This window comes from Rhagoletis pomonella, unplaced genomic scaffold (assembly GCF_013731165.1).
Source record: "Rhagoletis pomonella isolate Grant_MI unplaced genomic scaffold, Rhpom_1.0 Rhpom_scaffold_00007, whole genome shotgun sequence".
NCBI classification, from domain to species: Eukaryota; Metazoa; Arthropoda; class Insecta; order Diptera; family Tephritidae; genus Rhagoletis; species Rhagoletis pomonella.
In genome coordinates, this window is record NW_023458561.1 from 14,598,036 (window position 1) to 14,625,673 (window position 27,638).

General features: G+C 35.2%; 1 protein-coding gene across 1 annotated transcript in view; it reads right to left on the reverse strand.

The window, feature by feature from the left end:
- LOC118742357 (myosin heavy chain, non-muscle) overlaps positions 1-27,638 on the reverse strand; it is a gene marked incomplete in the record, with an annotated part of 153,781 nt that overhangs the window by 40,950 nt on the left and 85,193 nt on the right. The window contains 5 exon segments of the mRNA XM_036474368.1: positions 497-801; positions 1,024-3,763; positions 11,255-11,347; positions 17,906-17,929; positions 18,736-18,759. Of these exon segments, the coding sequence (XP_036330261.1) occupies positions 497-801; positions 1,024-3,763; positions 11,255-11,347; positions 17,906-17,929; positions 18,736-18,759 (3,186 nt within the window).

The window sequence follows — 27,638 nt, forward strand, 5'->3', positions numbered from 1 at the left end:
ACCATATTTTTATAAGAAATTAGCGGAAAAATATAATGAAAATTGTTGCATATATTGTAAAAAATTTGCTGTGCCAATACTTTGTTCCGGCAGTGTACATACATATATACTTTGGAATTAAATAAGCTATTATATAGCATACAAATAGGAACAAAAAATTTGCAGCTTTTAGCTGTAATTCACAGTAGAATAACGATACAACTTCACCCATAAATTTGCAGATATATAAGTCTTGAACTGATAATTTGATTGCAAAAGATTGTATGGCAAGTTCATAGGGATTTCGAAGACCTTCAATCTGATTTCAGCTATTTTGTTAAAAACTTTTTTCCCTGAATGCATATGGTTTTCTAAATTTTCAAATGCAACGCGTAAGTACTTAGAGTTATCATATTCGAATAAAATTTTGCACAGCTTATTTTTAGACCACAAGACAACTTTTTTCGCCTGGAAAAACAATTTTTTTTTTAACGAACCGTCTAGGGGACACACATACCTGAAGCTCAGCAATTTGTGATTCTGCCTGTTTTCGTCGGCGATCATTCTCCTGTCTTGAGCTGTTGACGCTGCGCAATTCTGTGGCTAAGTCTGCGTTCTCCGCCTCCAAAGCACCCTTCGCTTTCTCAAGCACAGCTTTTGCTTTCCGCAAATTCTCCAGTTGATCATTGATAACATTTAATTCCTGAGAATGTTTGTGTCGCATTTCAGCTAACAGCGATTCATGATTCACCGCCTCATCCTCCAAAGACTTCTTTAGAGTTGCCAATTCTTGTTCGCGTTTTGAGCGCAGCTCTTGTTGGGCTGCATATGGCGTAGAAAAAATTGACATTTGATTCCAATTCAAAAAATATATATATATATAAAAATTACTAACAAATAAGTATAAGCACGTATGTATGTATGTACATATGATTACGAAATAAACAGAAAAGTTTTTAGACATGCTAGGAATTTGTTTGACGGAAATAATTAATGACCGAAATCTCTAAGATTTCTCGTACATAATAAATTTAATTCACTTACCGGCTGTTGTATCCAGAGAATCCAGAAGTTCGTTTTTCAGTGCCTCCAGTTCTTCACCCAAGTCTCGGCGTATCTTTTCTGCTTTCGCTCGTGCAGCTTTCTCCGCCTCCAAGTCCTCCTGGATTTCGGCCAGCTGAGACTCTAATTCACGCTGCGCTTTTTGAGCAGTGGCTTTTGCTGCGGATTCCTCATCGATACGCATTAGAGTTTGTGTTAGTTCCTCCTCACGTTTCGCTAATTGCGTTTGCATATCTTCCACTTGAATGCGGCGCTCATTCAACTGCTCCTTCAAATCTGCCACTTCTGTTTCAATCTTCCGCTTGGAACGATCCGATTCTTGTCGTTGTTGTTGGTCTTTATGCATCCGCTCTTCCAATTCAGCTATTGTAGCTTCATGTTTTGCCTTTAGTTTACTTAAGTGCTTTGCTTTCTCTTCCTCCTCGGCCAACGTTTGGGACAGGTCGTTGGCGCGCTCTTCCAGTATTTTCTTCTCTTTTATCAGCTTTTGGTTTTGATCATCAGTGACAGCCAGATCCTCCTCATATTTCTTAATTTTGCCATCTAATTGCACTTTTTCTAGCTGCAATTTCTGCCTTGCAGCTTCCTCCTCTTCCAGCTGTTCTTCAAGATCTTGAATATTCAACTCTAATTTCTTCTTCTCTGTTCCAAGCGCAAGCGATCGCTCCTCTTCCTCTTCAATGCGCGTTTCCAACTCTTGCATCATATCCTCCAACTCCAGCTTACGAGCCATTAAACGGGAACGCGACTCCTCAGCTTCGGCACATAGCTCAATTTCAGCTTGCAATTGCTCAGCCAATGTTGTCTTTTCCTCGAGTGCTTGTTGATACTTCCGTTCATATTCCTGCGTACTTTTCGCCAGGACATCCAGCTTTTCCCGCACCTGTTTAAGTTCGTCCTCCTTCTGTACAAGTTTCTCCTCCTGCTTTGTTACCTCCAGCAAAGGCTTTACTTTCGTGTACAAACGCCACCACTGCCAGTTACGTAGTTTCAAGTAAGCAGCACAATTTCGTTGAATTATTCGAATAGCATTTAATTGTTGCAGTCGTTTTTGATAATTACGGCGAGCTAGATAACCACGACAGAATGCTTGGAAGTTTACAATTAAATCCGTTATTTTATAATCGCGTTCTTCTTCAAGATGAGCCAACACACCCGCTCGGAAGAAGATCTTCGATTGGCCAACGCGGAAGAGATTCGTATCCAATTCCAAAGCCTGAATCATCTTCTCACATGCCTTCTTACCATCCATGAACCCTTTTGGTATAACATTCGGAGTAAGCAGTTCGTAGCGTTGACGGAATTCTTGGAAAGGAATGCGATTAGGAAATCCCTGGCGGCATATGCGAATACCTTCTAAGACGCCATTGCAACGTAACTGATCAAGCACCAAAGGCGCGTCTATTTTGCCAGCACGTTTCTCGTGGTTTGGAATAATGCAGCGTACGAAGTTCGGATTTGTATTGCGCAAAGTGTCCATTAGTTTAGCTAGTTGCTCCTTATACAAATGCGATACAGTTCGGAACATGCCCTTACGGGTACGAGCACCAAATTGAGTGTCGGTCAAAGCTTGCTGAGCCATACCCACAATTTCAGCATCCTTCCAGATATTAACAACGAATGGATCTTGCGAAGCTTGTAGCAGCGACACAATATTTTCGTTTAATGGATCCATATTTTTCATTAGCCATTTTGCTGCCGAGTAATCTACCTTACCGGCATAGTGAACAATGGCGAAATCCGCAACGCCACGAAAATCTGTTTTCAGGAATTTTGGGTGCATTGAGTGAGCCGAGACAAGTTTGTCCACAAACGTTTTATCTGTGGCCTTGGGAAACCAGCATTCTTCGTCCAGTAACGCCATTATACCACCAGGTTTATCGATTAAATCAATAGTGGGCTGAAGGTCAAGACCAAAATCAATAAATTTCCATTCAATACCCTCTCGCTGATACTCTTCCTGTTCCAAAATAAACATGGTGTGATTGAACAGCTGCTGCAATTTTTCGTTGGTGTAATTTATGCAGAGTTGTTCGAATGAGTTCAGCTCAAATATCTCAAAACCAGCCATATCGAGGATGCCTATAAACGATGCACCTTGACGTTTTGTACGATCCAGCGACCTATTAATGCGGTTTACTAACCATTTAAACATCCGTTCATAGCATGCCTTGGCAATTGCTTCTACAGCGAACTCCACTTGCTCTTTTGTTTGGGCTTTTGTAACAAAATCACGCCCTACCTTAATTCGGGGCGTCAAAAAAGCTCTTGTCATATCTGTTACGCTTAAACCAAGCAAATGGGCAATCTTCTGAGCTACCGTATTGTCAGGTAAAGTTGCCTGATCATTGTTACGCTCCTGACGGAATTTCATGCAACCAAATAATAACACAGCACTGACTATACGGAATATGGAATTGAAGTCGTCACTGGTCATGCCCATGATATTCATCGATTTAACCGTGGCCTGAAACTCGGCAAAATCATCCACTCCGGGTACTGGCAGGCTGCCGTTGGAAAGGAATGGATATGATTTGATGTCATCGAGTATGAATTTTTCACGTTGCTCAGGTGAAGCGCCAGCAAGTAATTGGTAAAATATATGGAACGTCCGTTCATCTTTGGCTTGACGAATAGCTCGAGATTTCTCCAGTAGATATGTTTCAATATTCGCACCCGAAATGTAACCAGAAGCATCAAAATTTATTCGAATAAATTTACCCTGTTACCAATGGAAAAACAAAAGAGGTTTAGTATACAGTCGATGTTGCTCTAACAAATATAATTAAAGATATAAAATAAATTTCAATACACTGCCGAGCATAATTATAGACGCATTTACTTTTCCAGTTTCCGTCTTATATATGTAAATTTAGGAGAAAATCTATATTGCCGGGTTAACGCGCTTTTACATTCATTAACTCAAAGGACCAAATCAATTTCTTAAAACCTTTGAATAGAAAACTGCAATCAAAAATTTTATTTTTTTACTTGTGCATAATAATTGTTTTTTGCCAATTCCTTAGTTTAATTCACAATGTAACTCGCATCGTAAGGGTCAGACACCCTAACAAAAAAAATTTGCATTTCGCGCAGATAACATCGAAATAATTTGAGGATTTACGCAATTGGACAAAGTAGTAAGAAACTTTGTAAAATATTCAGTCAATTATTTACCGCAATTTACCGTGCTGAATCCACTCATTATCACTGCCTGGGTAGTGGCTGCTCCCAGATCAGTAGACTGATGGCATTATTATTAAAATCCCGCAAAAGGGTTAACTGAGGAATTAAGATAACTGGTGTGGTAACTGCGTTTTGCCTGCGGTGGCAAAGATAATTGCCTAGGTAATTTTGGAGCGCTTAGAGAACATCTAAATTTGACTATTGACTACTCCCAGGCGGCCTTCGGACTTCTTCTGCGCAGATGATAAAATACAGCGAGAATCATATATTTACTTATTTACATACATACACTAAGGGAAATAATGCACAGTAAAAATGAATACTTTATATTTGATTATGGTTTAAAAATGTTCGTATTTAATAATAATATTTTCATACAAAAATGTATTACGCACGACTGTTCACATCTGAGTACCCAGCCAGCAAAGAAACGTAAATTTTGCCGACAGTGCAGTCTAGTACAATTTTCCGTATCCGAAACGAATAGAAAACGACCAAAGTTATCATTCATTTTCGTATCCGGAAAACGTTCGAAAAAGATGATGTTATTTGAAAGCAATAGTCGTATATTATTTGTTCAAGCTAAACATTTGAAAGCTTGCATGTATAGTCGGCAGTGGCCGAGGGTGCAGAGGAGCGTGCCGCTATTTGTTTGCTTCCACAAGTGTCGGTTTCGAATTCGGTCAGGCGCTTCCTAATTATATTTTATTTTTTGAACCATGAAAAAGATGAAAAGAAGGAAAGCGTATTGAACGAAAAATTCAATCAGAGTTTCTATTTGATTTTAACATTCTTTCCCTCAGTGTAGGTACATATAAGTATGTTGCAAAAATTAAGACAACTACAGGCCTAGTCTGCGTAAATAAACTTCCTGGTAATTTTTAAACCCTTTTCGCATTCTGTGCACTGGTAAATTTTGTTATCATCTCATAAGCAGGTATGCAACACCAGAATTTATACAAAACAACATAGCTGAATTGCTAAATAGATTAAATTGTTAGCAAGGTGCTTGGAATTGCGGTTACAAGAAGTGATGTTATTATTTGGTAACAAAATTTTTCGGTGTCGAAATATTTGGTAGGCCTGCTAGGGTATTTATTTACACCTGCCTAGTTATATGAGGTTATTTGGTTAACATTGAGGTTGTTCACGCTTGCCTGGTTATCAGCTTATGTGGTTATATTTTTTATTCAGTTTACAATAATAAAATACACTGCACAATACTAATTTTTAACCAGATATCCTGATAACCAGGTCAGCGTGAACAACCTCTTTATTATTCTCTAGTGTAGTTTGTTTTTGTGAACTGAGTTAATAATATAACCACATAACCTAATAACCAGGCTCATTACACATATATTTTGTTTAAGCAAAAATTATTTTAAGGATGACACCACTAGGATAAGGAGCATGGAGCAGTGCACCGAATTCAGAGCTCATCTGCATCTGATGTTTGTCGATTTCGAAAAAACTTTCTACTGCGTTTCTTAGAAAGTGTCATTGGACAGTCAGTCCTGCGCCGCACAGTGTGCTTTTTGAACACTCCATGTTAATTAATCGTAGCGCTTACGACAGAAGCAATATTTTGATATGAAACAAAATGATTTTGAAAGCTAATGTTATTCTCTTTCACGGGAAAATACCGGTATTGACCCACAATTACTCCTTACCTTAAAAAAAATTGGTCAAAAATAGTGTTTTTCAAAAAAAAACATGCAAAATCCACCGGATTTGTTCCAAAAAAAAATTTTGTATGTTTTATTACACTAATATTATAAATTTTTAATATTTAAATTAAAGATCTTGAATAGCACTGCAGAGAACTGGTTATTCGAGTGATATAAGGGGTGAGGATGCACAGCTGCAAGCAAATAAAAAAAATGCAATCAAAAATGCATTTCTTAAATTGAGGTGTTAAATTTTTTTTCGATTTCCAAATAGTGGAATCGTGTTTCTCGTCTCAAAATCTATAATATGAGCGTAATAAAACATATATTTTTTTTGGAGCAAATCCGGTGGGTTTTGCATGTTTTTTTTTTTTTTGAGAACACTATTTTTGACCAATTTTTTAAGGTCAATGAGTAATTACGGGGTAATTGCCTTTTTTTCGTGAAAGGGAAAAATATTATCTTTCAAATTATTTTCTTATCAAAATCTTGCTTCTGTTGAACCGGCTACGATTAATTCGCATGGAGTGTTCAAAATGCACACTGTGCGCCGCGGACGAATGCCCAAACAAATCGGCGCTGTTATTAAATCTAAACACAAAGGACGGAGCTACATACGTGTCGTGTACTTCACAAAGGAAAGCTGTCTGAGACCTTCGATGTTCAAATCGAGGTTCGACAATGTTGTATAATCTTGACTCCTGTCTTTCTTTTGGTGAATGGGGATGTGTTGATGCTGCAATGAAACCACTCCCCGACTGCGGACTTCGGTGGTCCAGTTCACAGCATTATATTGACTACGTTGAGGACATGTCTTTTGACACATCGTAATTCTGTTATGTCTGAAATGGGCAACGCGCTACACAAAAAAACTAAGGTTAGTGGTGACGTGTTAGTTTCTGACTAAACTCTTGAGACTGTGAGGAATTTCAGCGAAGTTGCCCTCGATGGAGGTACTGACGAAGGCATTGACCTCCGAATATGTAAAGCCAGAGCGACCTTTAGTATGACTTCAAAAAAGCAGAAGTTTATCAATTCGTCGGAATTTTTTTTATTAATTTTTTCTTCTATGTTACCGCATACCTTTGGACCTTGTTAAACGATTTCTATAATTTTTTAAACGAAAGGTGGTACCTAAGAGTGGTCCCATACTAATTTGGTTTAGTTCCGATCTGTGGATCATGACGAAATTAACGGTAATCTTAAATTTTATGGGAATTAAAGTCGGTTTTGTTTTTTGCTTAAAAAGGACTTGTTTGCTATTTTATCGAAAGCGACTATTAAGTTTTTTGCATATCTTAATGTTTTTAAAGAAAAAATAGATAAAATTTAATCGTTCACCAGATGAGGTTCAGTGCCAAAATTTTATGAAGATTTTTGGCAAGTCTCTAAATCAATTGTTACATTTCTCTAGTTAACGTTTTTACACCGTATTATTGAAAACAATTTAAATCATTAAATTCAGAGATTGGAAGGAAGAATTAACTACAAAAATTATAAGAAAAAGTGACAAAATCAAATTCATATCAGCAATTTGAAAGGATATAAACCAAAAAGTGAAATAATTTCCAAGGTGTGAATCCATTACGCTGCTGTTGAGAGGGAAAATTCTCATTAAGTTATATTAATTTTTAAAATAAACGTCCTTCACCGTTTTTTATCATTCTGATAGGGTTTTAAATCTTATAAACGCTTGAGAACGTAAAAGTTAAAAAAAAAACCCGTCAGGTGAGCCACACTGGGGAAGTGATCATCCGATACCATCGTTGCTATATAGCAAAGCAAAGCCAAACTAAACTAAACGAATAAAGTGATAACAGCATTACATACTAGTGCTTATAGTACAGCAAGGCTACAATCATATACCTTGTTTATACGATACCAAACACTGTTTCATTTAAACTCGTGTCAGTGTAGCACACTTAAAGCATAGTTAAGCAAATCGGTACGCATGACATGGGTTATATCTCCTTAACAGGTTTTCAGAAAATAATATTTGCAGCCGGTTTCACCAGCAGTTTAAATGGAAAATGATTTTATATTTTGCTTGGATAAATAAATAACAGACGATTTCTTTGATAATGATAAAATTTTCCTGAACACCCGTTCTAGGGACTTGAGTAGTTAACTTTCTCTACTAAACTATCTTTAGTTTATGTTTTCCACAGTTCGCACATCTCTACTAATTTTGTTTTAAATAAACAGCGTGTATTTTTCGATTTGACGTAAATAGGATACCTTTATTCACATCATTGGGCGCATTCATAAGTCGTAGTGTTGGGTAACCGTTGGCTATTTGTCTTAGAAACGCACAGTTGAGTAGTTCCGCTCAGCTCAACAGTTGGCAGCTTTCCGCCATTTTTTCCAGCGGAAAATTTTTACGCTACCTGCCTCAACGTGTTGGGCTTAGCCTAAACAGCTGATCGAAAAGACTTACGCTGCTTATATTAAATATAACGCCGCTTTGTTAGGTGGCAGTGTTTGACGTCGCAACATACAAAATTTACTGTTGATAGAGAGAGAAGCACGCATATCCGTCGCACGTACACGGTCATGATTCAATAATACAAGGTTGTGTAATTTGTGACAGCTAAAGTTTGACACTCCTTTATCTAGATTCGTATTTTGGAAGTAGGACAAAGGGGAAGAATGTGATCGCAGTTTGCGAAAACGGTAGTAGAATGGTACTACAAAAAGTACGCATAGTATACAATTAGAATTAAAATGTGTATTATTAATTCTATGCGAATTCGCAATATATTTGGTGTTTTAATGGAAATACTAAACAATACATAAAAATATGCATTTTTGATTTAAGTTATTCGTCATTTCCGGGAACAAACCTAGAATACCGACCATTCAGCTATGCAAAAACGAAAAATGCAGATCAATAGAACTTTTTATGCTCATTTCAACCATGCCAAAATAATTTGGCGCAAGTAAAAAATGAAGAGGTTATAGAAGGTTAAAGTTCAATTTTTAGATATTTTAAATATTAATATCTTATGAACTTTATAACCGATTAAAAAGCTAATGACGTCACCATAAAGGTAATTAATTTGTTCTTCAGCTGATGTAAATAATTTATAGCCTTTTGTATTTTTAAACCAAAACCACTAAAAAACGAACAAATATTATTTTTTCATGAAATAACCTTTTTTGAAAAAACTGCATAATTAATGGTAAAGAATTTTATATTATTTAGAAAGTACAAGTTATTATCTTTAATTCGATATTACATATTTTATCATGATCTACTTTTGGGTTTCAACAATTTAGTGATAATAAAAAATACAAATAAACCTCTTATATCTTCTTTTTTTTACCTGCGCCAAATAAATTTGGTATCGTTGAAATCAGCGTAAAAAGTTCTATCAATCGGCATTTTTGGTTATTTTATAGCTAAACGGTCGCTATTCTACACTTGTTCTATAAAATTACGCAAAAGAAGGTGACGCCAACGAATATTTATTATGAAGAATTTTTGGTTTTACTACTAATATCACTACAAACTATAGAGTAAGCAACATTTTGCACAAGTAAAGGAGCCGATTTTATATGTGGGAGCGAGAAGACTGTTTTATTACAAAATCTTTCTATTATTGAATCATGGTACACGGTGGTGAGTTTTCATTTACATGGCGCTTTCTTCACACTCACGTACGTTGACGTGTCAGAAAAATCTAGCCGTACAAATATTATACCTGGTTTTCTATCAGAATCTGCAATTAAATTTGAATTCTTGCAAAAACCCGATGTTTACACTTTACTAAATATGTCTCAATACAAGTTTTCGAAAACAAATTACAAAAAAATTTTGATTCTCAGAAAACAAACCATCTCACTACCCTGCAAAAATCGTTGGACCATGTAGTCTATTTGTGGTATATTGGAATACTTACAAAAGTGATCCTCTGTCATGCTGTAGCGGACCAACTTGTGTCTCTGCACCAGCTTATTCTTATAACCCGATATTGGTATACCCGATCACTGCTCGTGTTTTACCGAAATGTGATTGAAGTTGAGCGTTTGAAAGCACATTTGCATGTCTGGCTGTAGCTGAACGTGCAGAGATGTTCGCTGTTAGTTGTTAGCACCCAGCATGTTCGGGTTCGAATGCCGTCAGAGGCAACATGTAATTTTTAATGTTTGTTTTCGGTTTTTATTAATTTCGAAAAAGCATCTGAGAAGTGAAGAACAAAAGCGAAAAAATATAACAACAATGCCATTGCTAATATGTTGGGAGTAGTTTTGTGCTACTCTGATCAAATACAGAGATGGAGTAGGACATCGCAACGTTAATTGGACCATATTTTTTATATGAATTGTGGTTAACTTTGAAGTACTCCTTGGTCCTTAGGGAGAACACTTTGCACGCATGCATGGAGTCGTCGCGATTTTTGCAGGGTAATCGCGCCCTGTGATGTTGATTCAAACTCAACATTTGAAAACACATTTCCATGTATACACATTTACATGTGTAGCTGATTGTGCAAAGACGCTTGATATAATTTTTTCTAAATTCTAAGATATGTTTCCCTCAGTGTACATGAATTGCTGGAACGCGTAGCGATCTACAGTGAACCATACTTTAAATGGCAAGCGTTTATGCATATTGCAAGTGTTTCCAATGAATCACAGTCACTTTTTTTCATTTTGAAAGCTAAGAAAACATTCATAAAAAACAGCTGTTCGAAAAATTTTTTAACGAAGATCGTTTTTATACTGAAAGAAATCTGATGAGGAAATGTGATAATTTCCGAAATAGCTATCACTTCTACCATTTTTTTCAAATTATTGTTGCTTTTCCACAATAAGTTTTCATTAAAAAAACGGCCTCAAGCTCAATAAAAAGTGTTGAATATAATTGTTATAAGGCCATAAAATAGCAAAAACAAATTACTTTATTTAATTTATTTTGTATTGTTATTTTATTTCATATTATTTATTTAATCCGCGTTACTGCCGTCTGTCAGGGTACAATTTTGATCAGACCAACCGCGCCGTTAATCCCCATAACGTTGCCTGCCGTCTGTCTATGCTATAAGAGATAAATGATAAGGGCGTATATTTTGCTCGTTTACCGCTTTCGTCGCTTAGGTAGGTTAGCTTAGCTCCAATTTTGTCTTCAACTTACTCAGAAGTTTCACACCAAATTTGAAAAGGACTTTAATACTTTATAGAAGGTATCTACATACATCTACATAGTAAAAATATGATTTTTTTTATGTGGGGCTTACTAATTACTATTTTACTAATTAGACGTGAAGAAAGGAAAAATTGGCATACTTGAAAACGTTTAAGTGAGTATTTGTAATAATAGCTTAATCCAAGGTAAAATTAATGTAGTCAATACTTACGAAACGAGATGAATTATCATTTTTTACAGTCTTGGCATTTCCGAAAGCTTCCAAAATAGGATTCGCTTGCAAAAGTTGTTGTTCCAATTCGCCCTATATAAAAAAAAAATTATGTTATGTTACTAAAAAAGCATGTTAATAATTTTAAATTAAAATAAACATGTACATACATATGTACGTACATACATACATACTGCATATGTAGGTATACATATGCATAATACATACCTATGTACATAACAAACAATAGTTCTGAAACATCGCATATTAGTTAAAAATTAACTAACTCAACTAATGACCAGAAGATAAACATAGGCTGGAATCATGCATTTTAAAATCATCTATGTATGTGCAATTGATGTGTATATACAAATGATTATCAGAAACAATTTGAATGATATAGCCAAAGTAAACATAAAAACAAGCAAGTTTAAAAAATGTTTTGATCCATGATACATTATCATACTTTTCTTCTCGCAATTTCGCTATGAATTGTGTTTCAAAGAAATCACACATACATGTCAGTATGGCTGTTTGTATGTATGTAAGGGTGATACATCTAGACCTTTGTTTTTTTAATTTTAAATAAAACACTTAAAACAGAACTGGATATCTGAATCTTTATTATTATCCGAAAGAACAATATCTGACATTTACTTTTTAAAAATAATTACATTCAAATGTTGGACGCAGACGGAACATGACCGTCAATGGCGATCGCTACCGCACCATGATACCCCACTTTTTTTATACAAGGGTATAGATGGATCACCCTTTACATACATACATAAGTACACATTACTATTCTGATACCACATTTGTACATGTAACTACATACACATTTTGAATCATTTCAAAAACTACCAATGCTACTTGAGTAAGTAGTCTACTTGCAACAATACAGGAATTAAACAATAGCAACTACTCCTTCATACCTATGTACAATATTTACGGAAATACCTTCATTATCATACACCGGCATCCTGCATTTTCGCTCATTTTATCAATATCATTTTGACTTTCATTCTTAACACAAACAGAATCTGACACGCCATGGACATTACACTTGATTTTAAGAGTTTTCTTCATATTTACTTGTAAGTTCTGGAAAATTCGAATTACTATTTTTAATTGCATATGTACTGTATTTTTCCAACAACAAGGGATAACTAAAACAAACATAGAGTACATAAGAAACCTGTGAAGAAAGCCTGAGAATCAAATACAAAAGTTCAACTAGTCTATGTAACTTCTCAAAAATACATATTTTTGAAGGATCAGGTGCTAAGTAAACTAAAAAGTGCTAACATGATCGATTCAATTGCGTTTGTATGTGGTGGACTTATCAAATCATACTCTAAGTGACAAATAACAAAAGTTTCGGCTGAAGTGAGCTTCTCAAGAATTTCGGCACTTACGTTTGAAGCAGTAACTTCAAAATTGAAAATTGAATTGAAATTTATTCGGAACCTGTGAAAAATTATTTTTAATTTGCGAAAGAATCTTACGAGTATTAGGACGCATGTCACTGTCTGTTAGCAGCTATGACTTTAAAGTACTTCAAAGACTCTGTTTACCTGGGTTCCAGAATTCAGACCACGATGGGGATAAAAACTATTTTGCGTAGAAATATTATAGAATGGTTTTCCGTTCGAAAAATATCGATTTTCAGGAATTCTATACCATTTCTACGAAAAATTGTTGTTTCCCACATAAAATATGTACATTGAAAACTTTAAGAGCTTAGAGCGACCCCTAAATATTTTTTGATTTCAAAATAAAAAAAAACAAGGTTATATTTTTTCGGTGTAGAACAATACTAGGTGTCACTGAAATAGGGTTGGGCATTTCTGCACTGAATTCTACTTTTCAGTGATCAAAACTCAGAATTTATTATTTCCAGTAATAACACCGCAGTAAATTTTACACACAAAAAATTTAATATATTCCCGAAACTATAGGTAAATTACGATAAAACTCAGAGACCCAGAATAAAAACTATATCATGGTGGAGTTTTAAAAAAGTCATCAAAATTTCCGTAAGAATTATAAAAGTCTTTTAATAATAATTATGTGTGAGAAGATTTTTTTTAAAGTCATCGATAACTATTATTTTAAGACTTATATAATATAAGTATTTTCATAATAATTATCAGCGAGATAAATATTTTTAACTCTTCAAAGACTTTTATTTTGAGACTTGTATTATTAAACTCTTGTCATCATAATTATCATAGAGATAAATAAGTCTTCAAAGACTTTTATTTTGAGACTTATATTATAAAAGTCTATTCATAATAATTATGAGTGGGAAACATTTTTTTAAGTTTTAACTCCTGCGCGACTACTGGGACAATATGTCACAGCTTCATTTAAAATCATTTATTCGTTTTATTACTTATGAAATATTCTATCTGAATTGTCCCAATACAAGTTCTGGGTTTTATTTATGAAAAAAAAAAATGCCCCAACATATTTAATATGTCAATATGGTACCACTGGTCAAGTTTGCGAGCACAAGTTTAGAAATTTCAGATATTCTCAAATTCTGTTTGCATTTCATTAAATTCGGTCCTAAAATATCAGAAAAGGTGAGTTTCATATAATTTTTGTACTTTTGGGATATATTGTCCCAGTTTGTGTTTTACGTGGGTCTTATTTGTACCAATATGTGTTTTCCCAGATGTCGAAGAAAACATACCCGGCGGAAGAGGTGGCAGATGTACTGTATGAAAGCTCTGGTTATGAAGATTTTAGCCCATCTGAGAGCAGCTACGAGCCATCGCTCGACGCTGAAAACATAAGGCTAAATAAAGCCACTACAGCAGAAGATGAAAACAGTATTTCCTATTCTGAATCTGACGACGAAGAAGAAGCTGCCGATAACATAAATGTTCATAGGGATGAGGAAGAATAGTCATGCGAATATGACATGAATGAACCACCTGTCGTTGCCCCCTGGACTAACCTCACAGAAGACGTAAACTTCGATCCCAAGTTTCGAATGCCTCTAAAAAGGGATCCCCAAGTTTTAGTAATTTATCCTTGAGGTCCTACCGAGTTCACTGTTTATAAACGTACGATTTGAATGTATACACTGGTACACGCTGGATGGATTCCAAGGAAGTATTTACTTGCTGTGTCTCATTGTCACAAGCCGATAATAGCAGGTGTGGACAGAAAACAGAAGAACGGTAGAAAGAAAAAAGTTGCCTACGCCTTAGCTATTATGGACTATAATCGTATAATGGGCGGTGTAGACTTGGCCGATCAGAAATCAGCGGCGTACGATATCAATCAAAAATCTCAGAAATGTTGGAAAAAAATAGTTTTAAAAGTGTTGATGCTTGTAACTGTTTATGCTTGGATTGTACATAACTGAAGCAACCAATTAAAAAATGTTTAAGACTCGTACGACCGGGGGACGACCATCTATCCGCTCACGTACAGAACTCTTGAATATAGACGATCATTTACCAATTTTACTCCCCACCAAAGTGAATACTTTTTCAGCAAAAAAAAAAAAAAAAAAGTTCAAATAAATAATAAAAAAGGCTAAGGGCCGTTTTCTCATCTAACCTTTAGATTACCGGCCACTTTATAGTATCGATATACGAGTTTTCGTTTTCTCATCAGCGCATTAATTTCTCGAATCGATAAATTGTTGCTCATCCGATGCAACCTTTAAAAATTTGTACCCAACTTTAAATTTTGGTTTGGTTTTGGTTCATGAGTCCAGATATATTAGATATTTCAACCAAGGTTTTGATTTTTGCTAACAGTTGCTCTTGCTCTATACTTACATTGCCAACCTCTAAAATTTTATGACGAATGTAGTGAAGTTTCATTCTCAGAAATGTAGTGAAGTTTCACTCTACGGAATAACAAACTTATTTTTATCGGTAAGATAAGAAAACGAAAACACTTTAAAGTGAGGAACAATTTATCTTCCCTGTTAGTAAAGGCAACTTTACTGCTTACATTAGAAAACGGCCCTAAAAGAAGGTCTATTTAATTGTTATGTTCAAACATCTAATTGGGATAATGACAGGACTTAATGATTTTTGAAATATGCAGAACGTATTTTTTTAAACATTATTTTCACATTTGGGAAAAAGACGTCAAAAAAGTACTGGCAGAGCGAAAAAAAAACTCCGTCGCGAAAGGGTTAAAGGACGAGGCTTGTGCAGGACCATTTCGAGATTAGTTCGTGACCACTTCGGGACTAGTTGGGGACAAGTTCCGAAACAGTTTGAAACTTGTTGGGGAGTAGTTTGGGACCAGTTGGGGCTTATTTAAGGCCCCAAACTTGGCCCCAGCTAATACCGAAATGGTCCTGAACAAGCCCCGTCTCTTAAGACTTACACTCACAATTAGTATGAACAACTTTTATAATATAAGTCTCAAAATAAAAGCCTCTGAAGACTTAAAAATATTTATCTCAATGATAATTATTATGAAAAAACTTGTATAATATAAGTCTTTAAAGAAAAGTCTTTGAAGCTTAAAAATATTTATCTTTCTGATAATTATTATGAAAGGACTTTTTAATTAAGTCCTTGAATAATAATTATAGATTACTCGAACAATTCTTATCCTAATATAATAATTATTGATTGACTTTTATTCTCTTCTCTTAAAATAGTTATGTCTCTGATAAAACTGCGTACTTAGTTTTTCTCTCTGACATCAGGATTTTTTTAATGGACTTTGAAATAAAAAAAATATGATTATTTCGAACATTTATTTTAAAAATTCAGTGCAATGTAATAACAATAAGGGTATCATATAAAAGAAAAAATTCTGTAGAATTATATTTTTTGGTGCATAAGGACGAGTGGGTAAATATCCGTGAAAATTTGCAATGTTTATTTTTTTTTAAATTATTGGTTGAGGACTAATATACACACGACCATGACTTTATTAACTTAAAAAGATAAAATTTATTAAAAGCGCAACTCAAAACCTATTCGCTCTTGTAAAACAAAAAAAAACTTTATTGTTTTTAAATCCTAGCGTTTTTCTCTCATTTGCTACCCATATTGTTATTCTACATACATTGCACTGATTTTTTCAAATAATTTGTTTGAATTAATCATATCAAAGTCATTTGAAAAAAATTCTGACGTCTGAGTGAAAAAACTAAAAACGCAGTTTTACTATATTTGGCCCACAGTGTATACAGTGTGGGAAGTAATGACATTTAATTTTTCTCATATCTATATTTGACAATTGCTTGAGTGTTAGTTAAAATTTTGACCTTTTTGGTCGTTCGAATTTTAAATTTTTTCGAAATAGAGAACAGAAGAGAATATTAACAGAAAAGAAATATAGAAAGCAAAACTAAACTAATAATGCCGCATACGTGTTTTTATGCAAGAGTGCGGTGACTCCGTGTTCATCGTACCGAACGACGAATTTGTAAAAAAAAAAAAACAGTGGGAGCTAGCTTGTCACAAGTCTTTGCCACCAACAGCACGTATTTCTGAGAATCATTTTAAAACCTCCGACCTTTCTAGTACGAGCCTAAGGCGTAAGCGATTGCATCCGGAATCAGTTCCGTCAAAGGAATGCCCAATCTATCCAATGTGGACATAGACAGAATGTACGAAATTAAATTTTATTTAATTAAGTAATAGGAATTTATCTTTGCCCTTAAAATCAATTTTGATTACAGAACAAAAATTTGTTTTTTTAAAACATGTGTTATCTGAGGGTTAATAGAAATAAACAACTAACACAAACACATCAGTTCACGTATGAATTGTCAAATATGGATATTGTCATTACTTGGCACACTGTCTACACTGTGATTTGGCACATAGTTTCTCGAGTATGTCGATTCTTTCGTGTGTTTTGCAAGTTTATTGTTTTTGTCATACGGTGTAATGAATTCTGCATTTTACTTATCACTGAATAGTGCAATTCAGTGGTAGGACAAAAATGTCCAACCCTGGTGTGAATAACTGGCGTAATCGCAAAGGAGGGAGGCAATCGGCGATGTTTTTGTTTTTGCCTGAGCCGAAGCCGAAGCCGAAAAGCATTTGTAGTGTAATAAAAATAGAAATACCGAAACAAGAGTATCTTATATTATTCCTTTATTGAAAATAGTAAACCGCTCGATAGAAGATGGTTTCTTGTACATAAGTCCAGGCAAGAGAACAAAGCTTTTGACTGTCATTAAAATATATGACAGCTGCAAATAAATGGTTATTATAAATAAATATTGTTTATGAAGTTAGGGATCATGTACTTTTGAAGGACGAACCGCTCTTTTTTGTAAATTATGTAGATTATAACGAAAAACATACGATTTTTGCATTGAAAGGGTTGATTTAGAACAACCACATACACCCTGTAATTCTTTAGATAGGCCTATACAAAGATTATTAAAAAATGTATGATTTAAAGAAAAATACATAAATTTACTACACTTAATAAAAAACCTGATTTCCAAAAAACGCATTGCAGGGCATCCAAAGAAGCAGAAAATTCTTAACGTCGATAATGAAATAAACAATTTATTTAAGTAACGATACGACTATGTGCATAATAGAAGTAAATTACAAGAAAAAAACCGTACTAATGCAAAGATTTAACATTTTATTTAAAAGCAATAATTACTCAAGTGTGTTTGTTTGGGTACTTTACCGCAAATGTTTCTGCATTATTACTCTAAAATTTCGCAGTTGTGCAATGGTTCGAGCGCAGTTGGTTCGATCACAAAACCAGATGAAATTACAATAAAAATGTGATGAATGAAAGAATGAAGTTAGTTCAGCCGCGTATTGAAAACAGAAGTTGAATTTGTTGTTTCAAACCACAAGGGCACGCACACATACCAATGTTGAGGGCGATCAATATGCAGTTATTAAGGCATTGTGATAATTGTAGTTTCGGGCGGCAGTAGCGTTAGTAGAAGCATAGTAGCAAAAAATAGCAATAATTGTTGGATATTTATTAGAAACATGATTTGTTGTTGATTATGAACATATACATAAGTACTGTGTACACATGGTTTGATGGCAACAAAACTAACCGAAGAATAATTAAAAAAAGAAAAACTGGTAATTATAGCCCACGTATTTTCTAGAATTTAAACAAACAGGTAGATCAATTTTTTGGGTTTTATGAGTTTGGGACATTTACTTGGTAGTTTGAATCTTTTTGACTTGGATACTCGAATTTTATCATTTTACATATCGTCTTATCAAAAGGGCTTTAGTGCATTTTAGTTTTTAGATATTTAGCTTAGTTCCTTAGCTACCTATATATACAAATATTTACATTTAGTTCTTTAACTTAGATTATATTAGCACACAAAGACATTGTTAAATAATGTAAATTATGACACAGAAATAAAACAATCTGCGTATAAATACATAAGTTTGTAGTATGTAAACATTTACTTGAATATATAAATACAAATGTAATGATATTTTCTAGTCACATAGAATAGTGGGTACATTTCAGATACTTACAATAATTAAAGCCGGATGAGGTCCCTTTTGGTATAAATTGTTGGTCGGTCGGTTGATTGGATTTTTCGTGGTATTAGTGAAATTTGCAGATGTTTTTTTTTTTGTAGATATTTTGGACGCAGTTGTGGTGGTGATGGGAGTGGTAGCAGTAAGTGGTCGCACATTAACGGAACATTGCATTGTGTTGGTGTAAAAACGGTTACATATATTGTAATATTTTGGTTTTTATTTGTATATTTACAAGTTTAATTTTTTTCAATAAGTCGGTAGATATGTATAGCATGTTATAATAGTAGACACCAACGAATCAATTTTACAATAATAGTAGTGTAGTAGGTTGCAGAGTAAACATGGAAAATAAAACAAAAAATGCAAGTAATTAAGAAAATATAACATACAAATTTAGAAAACAAATAAAAATGAACATATCGCTCGTTTCCTTCAATACTGTCTTAACTCAAAAAACCAAAAACGGGAAAAAACCCGTTTTAAAGTTTTGAATTTATGTGCATACATATCGCACACGATCATCAAAATTGGCATAACTTAAAATTTGGCACTTTTAAATTATGCACTAAAAATGTACACAGAGCTTTTATTTACCTTTCGAGAAAACCTGGAGCAAATTTTTGTTATAAATTGTTGAAAAAACCTAAAGTAAAGTCTTCCTTGCCCATATGATAAGCATGTGCTAAGAAATAGTTTTTCGCATTTTCTGTTAAACGTGTAGTTTTTAGTTGTGTAACCTTTGAATATCGCCTGCGATATGTATAGTGCATCGTCGGTGATACTGCAAAACGGTCTATGTATATTAGTACCCTTGACACTTAGATGGTCTCTTACTTGAACCGGAATGCATCTGCAATCATTACACCCTAATAAACGAATGACAAAACTGTCTACCTTTAGCTGATGAAGATGAACAATTGTCAGAAGCGATCAGATACAGATAGCAGATGAATTAAGCACCAGAGGTAAATAGTGACATAGAACGTTTTGCAGTATCACCGACGACATGTAAAAATGAATGCATATTTTATTCGCGTGAGCTGTTGGTAATCGGTACAGCTATGAAATAGCGGTCATTTCTTCATAATTAACTCGATTTTGTATCATTTTGGATTATGACACTATTGAAGTAAATAAGCGATATGTATCTACATATCGCACACCGTCTTCAAAAGGGTCACAACTCAAAATTTTGCATTTTTGAAACTATGCGCTAAAAATGTACACAGAGCTTTTATTTATCTTTCAGCAAAAGCTGCAGCAAATTTTTGTTATAATTTGTTAAAAAAAAAAAACCTAAGGTAAAGTCCATATGATTAGCATGTGCTACGAAATAGTTTTTCGCATTTTCTGACGAATGTATTATTTTGAGTTGTGACTCTTTCGAAGATGGCGTGCGATATGTAAGACCTTACTTATTCCACAGAATAAATTCTTTTTATCGTTACTTTTTGACCAGTTAAGTTAAATCGTGAAAACCACGCCATGTAGGAATTATATATGTATGTATGGGTATATATATACACATGTATAATACGGTTAGAGTTTAATTTACATTGCAGCTGATAACTAAATATAATTCTGTTTGCAACTATTATTCATTTTTTGTCTAAATAGATATATATACATATGCAGGGCTGTATGTATGTAGTATGTACTTAAAGGCAATATTTTCTTTAATAATTTACTAATCGAAATACGCACATAATTGATACAGTAGACTTTTTTCTTACAATCGAAAACAATGGGATAAAAAATGAGACCATTATTCGAGCACGGAACCTGATTCTTCTTCTGCGTAAATATGCTGTTGAATAACACTGATTTATTAATTCGCCCATTCAAGTTAGTTCAATAAATAGAGGTAATAATTCGCATAAAGCTAAAAATTAACACCATTTTAAATAAAGCGTGAAACGATCCCACTTATGCAAAAAAAATTTATTCAAAGTCAAAGGTCACGGAAATTGCTTTTTCGAAAATCCCAGCCAAATGGTAAGGTTTATCATAAAAATAGGTTAGACAGTTTAGATCGTGCGATTATCTACAAAAACTGTTATGACACTTTTGATCCTTAGAATCACCATTTCAGAGAAAATTTTAGTAAAAGCTTGAACCACATACTACAGATTAAGGCAGAACAGACTTCGCGGATTTTGTTACCGATGATGTCGATGTCATCGGCATAAGCCAGCAATTGCACGCTCTTGTAGTAAATTGTTCCTGAGCGGTTCAGTTCTGCAGCTCTTATTATCTTCTCCAACATCAGATTAAAGAAGTCACATGAAAGGGAGTCGCCCTGTCTGAAACCCCGTTTTGTGGCGAACGGCTCGGAGAGGTCTTTTCCAATTCTGACGGAGCTGGTGGTATTGCTTAACGTCATTTTACACAGCCGTATGAGTTTTGAGGGGATGCCAAATTCAGACATAGCGGCGTATAGGCAACTCCTTTTAGTGCTGTCAAAAGCGGCTTTAAAGTCGACAAATAGCTGGTGAGTGTCGATCCTTTTCACGCGGGTCTTTTCCAAGATTTGGTGTATTGTGAATACCTGGTCTATGGTGGATTTGCCAGGTCTAAAGCCACACTGATAAGGTCCAATCAGTTCATTGACGGTGGGCTTCAGTCTTTCACACAATACGCTCGATAAGACCTTGTAACCTATGCTTAGAAGGCTGATCCCGCGGTAGTTGGCGCGAATGGCGGGGTCACCTTTCTTGTGGATTGGGCAGAGCACACTTAAATTCCAGTCGTCGGGCATGCGTTCGTCTGACCATATTCTGCACAAGAGTTGATGCATGCATCTTATCAACTCCTCGCCGCCGTACTTGAATAGCTCAGCTGTCAGCTCCAGCGGCTTTGTTGTTTTTCAGCAGCGTTATTGCTATACGTACCTCGTCATAGTCAGGCGGTGGAACGTCGACTCCGTCATCATCGACTGCGGGCTCGGGTTCTTCTTCTCCACAACTTTCCGTGCTGCTACCATTTAGTAGGGCGGAAAAGTGTTCCCTCCATAATTTAAGTACGGTCTGGACATCAGTTACTAGGTCGCCATTATTGTTCTTACAGGAGTGCGCCCCGGTCTTTAAACCTTCCGTAAGTCGCCTAACTCTCTGGTAAAATTTTCGGGCATTCCTCCTGTCGGCCAGCATTTCAAGCTCTTCGCACTCACGTATTTCGGCCTCTCTCTTCTTGTTGGGGCAAATACGTCTCGCTTCCCTCTTCAGATCCCTATAGCGGTCTCACATAGCGCGCGTTGCGTCCGATCGCAGCGTGGCCCTGTAGGCGGCATCTTTTTTCTCTGCAGCTTCCTGACACTCCTCATCGTACCAGTTGTTCTTTCGGGCTCGTTGAAATCCGACTACTTCTTCGGCGGCGGTACTTAATGAGCGGGAAATGTGGTTCCACTGCTCACATATGTCGGTTTGTTGAAGAGTGCTCTCTGAGAGCAGGTGTGAGAGTCGAGTAGCGAAAGCGCTGGCTGTCTGTTGTGATTGCAGCTTTTCGACGTTAAGCTTTCCTTGCATATTTGGGCGCACATTTTTAGCTGCACAGAGGCGGGTGCGTATCTTGGCTGCAACAAGATAATGGTCCGAGTCGATTTTCTGGACCTCGGAGTGTGCGTACGTCTAAAACGCTGGAAGCGTGCCTTCCGTCTATCACAACAAGTTCGATTTGGTTTCTCGTCTTTTCATCTCATCTTTTTATGCTTGAACCTAGTACTGCATACTACCATGTTTCGGGCCCCGGCGAAGTCGATCAGCCTCAATCCGTTGTCGGACGTTTCGTCGTGGGGCCGAATTTTCCGACGGTGGTTCGAAAGATCCCTTCCTTGCCCACCCTGGCATTGAAGTCGCCAAGCACGATTTTGAAATCATGACGGGGGCAGCGCTCGTACATGCGCTCCAAACGCTCATAGAAGAGATCCTTCTCTTCCGTCGGGACATGAGCGAGATGTTGAAGAATCTCGCTTTGATGCGGATTGTGGCTAGACGCTCGTCCACCGGGGTGAACGACAGTACTCGGCGACGGAGTCTCTCTCCCACCACAAATCCAACTCCGAATTTGCGCTCCTGTACATGGCAGCTGTAGTAGATGTCGCAAGGCCCCAGACATTGTTTGCCTTGCCCCGTCCAACGCAATTTCTTGGATGGCGGTGATGTCAGCTTTTGTCCTTACGAGGACATCAACCAGCCGGGCAGAGGCACCTTCCCCATTAAGGGTCCGGACATTCCAGGTGCATGCCCTCAAATCGTAGTCCATTAAACGTTTGCCGTGGTCGTCATCTTAAGGGGGGGGTCTCATCCGAGGCTTTGCCTTGCTTCTTCACTGGAAGTGGTTTTTACGTGGCGGGTCCCAAGCTCAGCGCACAACCCATTGCTGGGACGGGGGTGGTTTCGCAACCAAATACACGTTTATATAGCGAGCCGCTTGCTCCAAGCAGACACCCGGTTGCAGCGGCACCTACTGGTAAACAGACACTGCAGACTTTAGTGAGTCCTTAAACCGAATAAGTCGGAGTGGCCCCACCAAAGCTCCCTCTCTTTCTGCCGTGACCCAAGGCTCCACTCGGATTGGTTACCGCACCTCGCACATGGGTTGCTCACGTTGCCCAGAGTCCGCGAACGAGGACGCAAGAGTCGGGATTGAGTATAGCCATGCAACTGTAACTGCATACCCAGCGCAACGACTATACCCCATTGCACTCCCGCAACGACTATACCCCATTTGCACTTTGGCCTATTAAAATTTAATGGGCTATAAAACTGCATAACTAAAAAATTGCTAAAAATTGTGAATAAAAGTTTCAAATAATAAACAAATGAAAACTGGTCAAAATGAAAAATTTCTATTATTTCTTTCACCACTGTATGTAAATACATACTAGGGATGGGTTGAAATTTGATTTTTTCCGAATTTCGAACATTGCCCACCTATTCGATTAGAAATTTGGTTGTGCAAGTTCGGTTTAATTCGAATTTTTCGAATTTTCCAAATGCTTTCTTTTTTAAGTGAAACATCTTAATCGATTTCGGAGATGTATGCGTTAAAATTTATCACCAAGTCATAAAATCTATATCGTTCGTTCAATTTTAAAAAATGTGGTGTCAAATTAAAAGCTTGTCCTTTGGGTCTGCAACATAGTTTTAGTTCTATGAAAAGGGTTGCCACATGTTAGAAATTCAAATTCAAATAATCGCTTCCGCAGATGTTTGGGTTAAATATTTAACACCAAGTCATAAAATCTGTATCGTTCGTTCGATTTTCAAAAATGATGTGTCAAATGAAGGGCTTTGCCTGTAGATGTGTAATATGGTTTTAGTTTTTGCCATATGTTAGAAAATGAAATTCAAATTATTTAATAAGTTAAAAATATTACCCCAATATGGGAAACAATCGAAATGGTTTTGAATAAACTTTCATTTTTAACTACATGTAGGTGGGTTGCCACTTGTTTGAAAAGTCGAATTAGTTAAAGAAGTGTTGTGCTTAAAATACTATACAACAACTAAAATATTTTTGACGTGCTTGAAGAGAGTGGCCATCTGTTTTAAAAGTTAAACTCAAATTACGCTGTGCGACAGCCGAAACCAGCCCGGACTTTGTTAACATTTTCTGAAAGTATAGCCATCCAGTAGTAAAACACTCGATGGATTGGCAAAAGTTACCTCGTATTTTTATTTTATGGCCTACTAAAGTTTTCATTTTTCGGCCTAAGTAGTTTTCAAAAATGTCGAAAAAATTGTCAAAATAAATGTCTGAGCGAAATAGAAAGTAAATATAGTAAAATTTTATGAGGAAATATTTTCGTAGAACATTTTAACCCAGTAGCTCCCGCCTAAAAGGGTCGTTTAGACCCTTACTTCAAGAGACCCCGCAAAATGCAAATTTGGAAGGTAGTTAGAGGATTGATATATTCTAGAAAAGTATCCTTCGGAAAATTTTACTAGGGGTTTTCTGAGAAAAAACTTCATGCCTCCAACGTAAAAGTCTCTGTAAAATTAAAACCCCAAAGATTTCACGTCTCGGGGAAATATTTTCGTAAACATTTTAACCCATTAGCTCCCGCCTGAAAGAGTCGTTTTGTCTCTTACTTCAGGAAACCCCGCTAAAAGCAAATTTGGTAGGTCGTTAGAGAATTCATATATTCTTGAAAATTACACTGGTTCACAGCAAAAATGTTCTATGGATGCCACTATCTAATTCCTATGTAAATTGGTCGGTGATTAATCATTCCAGCTTTTATTATTTTTTAAAGAAAAAATTAAAAAAATCAAACTTTAACAGAAGAAAAATTTAAAAAATAACCAATGCCAAGTTTTTGCATTTTTGCTAAAGCTTGTTCTGTTACAAAAATAAAAAATAAAAGTACTAATGAAGAAAATCGATGGATAAATAACAAATAATGAGTGGTCAAATGAAAATACGCAAAGATTTTTTGTATGAAAAATGAGCAGGAAAGAAAGTTACTCATACGCCACGTACACCTGAGTAACTCGCTTTTCTGTTCATATTTCATACAAAAAATCGTTGCGCATTTTCATTTGACCACTCAACATTTCGTATTTATCCATCAATTTTCTTTATCAGTAACTTTATTTTTTTTTGTAACAGAATAGGCTTTAGTACAAATGCAAAAAATTGGCACAGAACCTGTTATTATTTTAATTTTTCTTCTGTTAAAGTTTGATTTTTTTTCATAAAAAAAATTTAAAAAAACTGGAATGATCAATTCTGTGGTCGTAAGCAATAACCGCCTAAGTAGACTTGAGAAAGAATTGAGTTATATATGCTATCGTTTTCTGCAACTACTATTCCATGTGTATGTGAAATTCCCATCTCGTTACCTAGGCTATTTAAAAAGTTATAGATGAAAATATTTTGGTTTCCCCATAAGGTTAACATTAGAATCCAGATCTTTAAAGCGTTTTTTCTGAAATTTAGGGTTTTAGGCTTAGGCGATTATTGCTTATGACGACAGAATTATTTTGTCAGAAACTATCAGTCCGATCGGAAAGTGATGTATACATGGTTTATGGATAATTTTTTTTTAGCTTTAATTTGCCGTATTTTATATTGAGATTTTTAAATTGATTCGTAAGATATACGTGATTAAAAGGAACCAATGTTTGCTTTAAGCTGAATAACGGTAAATTGCGAATATCTCGTAAACGTATTTATAGAAAAAAAATTAACCCGATTTTCGGAACCACCGAGCAATTCTACATAGAAATTGGGTAGTGGCGTTTGGAGAACAAAAATCAAACTATAATTTGTGATCCAGTGTTATTATTCGGAAAATTTTACTAGGGGTAATTTCAGGCAAAAGCTTCATGCCACCAACGTAAAAATCTCTAAAAATTTAAAATAAAAAATCAACAAAAAAAATTTTTTTTTACAAAAAAAATTTATAATTGAGTTTGGCTGTTATTTCTTCTTGGCATAGATTTTTTGTTTCGATGCATCAGATCGAAAAACATGTATTTTTTACTTGCATCCCTAAGGCAAATGTAGTGCCACACACAGTGGTGCCAAATTTAGACAGAAAGAAGAAAGTTGCCGAGTTGATTTTTTTGGAAATAAAGATGAAACTACATTTTTTCTAAAAAATTCGATTTCGTCCGAACTTTAGTAACACAAAGTTCGGTTTCGAAAATTCACCATTTTGCAGCTAAAATTCGATTAAAATCATAATATCGAAGCTTCGAATATCGAATTTGTCCACAAAATAATATGATTGCGGTATTTTTGGCAATTTCGACTATTTTTCTTTTGTTTGTTTAAAGTTTATGAATTATTCAAAACAAGCAAAGAAGAAAAATTGTCAAAACTGGTCACAATACCGCACTCTTAATAGTTTTTGAACAACTATACATATATTTAAATGTATAATATTGTTTTATATCCAACTCTTACAGCGCACGATTAACGTTTGCAATTACATATGTACCTGTTGTATGTACATACTCCATAGAACTATACACATGTGCAAAAGTAAATACAAAATCTGTGTAGAAATAAATTTTTAAGCCTGGTTTATAGAACATATGTACATAAGTATTAGGTAAAATGAAAAAACCCGAACATAGCGCGAACAAATGGGCTTCAAAAAATGTACATGTATATGTATGCATATGTATGTTTGTAAGCATATATGTACATATGCACATACACGAACGCGAAATCCGAATATGGAATAACTTTGAGAAAATCTTACACGATTAATAATGTATGATTTGCACAGTAACGCCTGGCAGTGAGCCCGTATGCACAAAACCTCACCCGACAACATCAAATAGTAAAAATACGTTGAAAACGACAACAAGCAGTCAATAAAGCATATTTACAAAGTTCTTACAACCAACCGTAATAATTATATTTTCTCCATAAATGGGTTTCACAATACAGACATGTTATATGTATGTAGTACATACATATGTAAAGTACACATGTGCAATAAAATGTATTTGTATCGCTCTTCGATTTTTTCTAAATTTTGAGATATCTACATACATACATATACAAATATCTATATGTATGCACATATGTGTGTATGTTTGGCAACAGTCACTTAAATAAGCGTTCATTTGGAGACATTTTTTTATAATTCCCAAAGCTTTTAAATTTAAATTTTTTTTGTTAATTTATATTCAACAATTTTTATTGAGCTTGAGATCGTTTTTAATGAAAACTTATTGTGGAAAAGCAACAATAATTAAAAAAAAATGGTAGAAGTGATAGCTATTTCAGAAATCACCACATTTCCTCACCAGACTTCTTTCTGATTTCCGAAATAGCTATCACTTCTACCATTTTTTCACATTAAGTTTTCATTAAAAACGGCCTCAAGCTCAATAAACATTGTTGAATATAATTGTTATAAGGCCATAAAATAA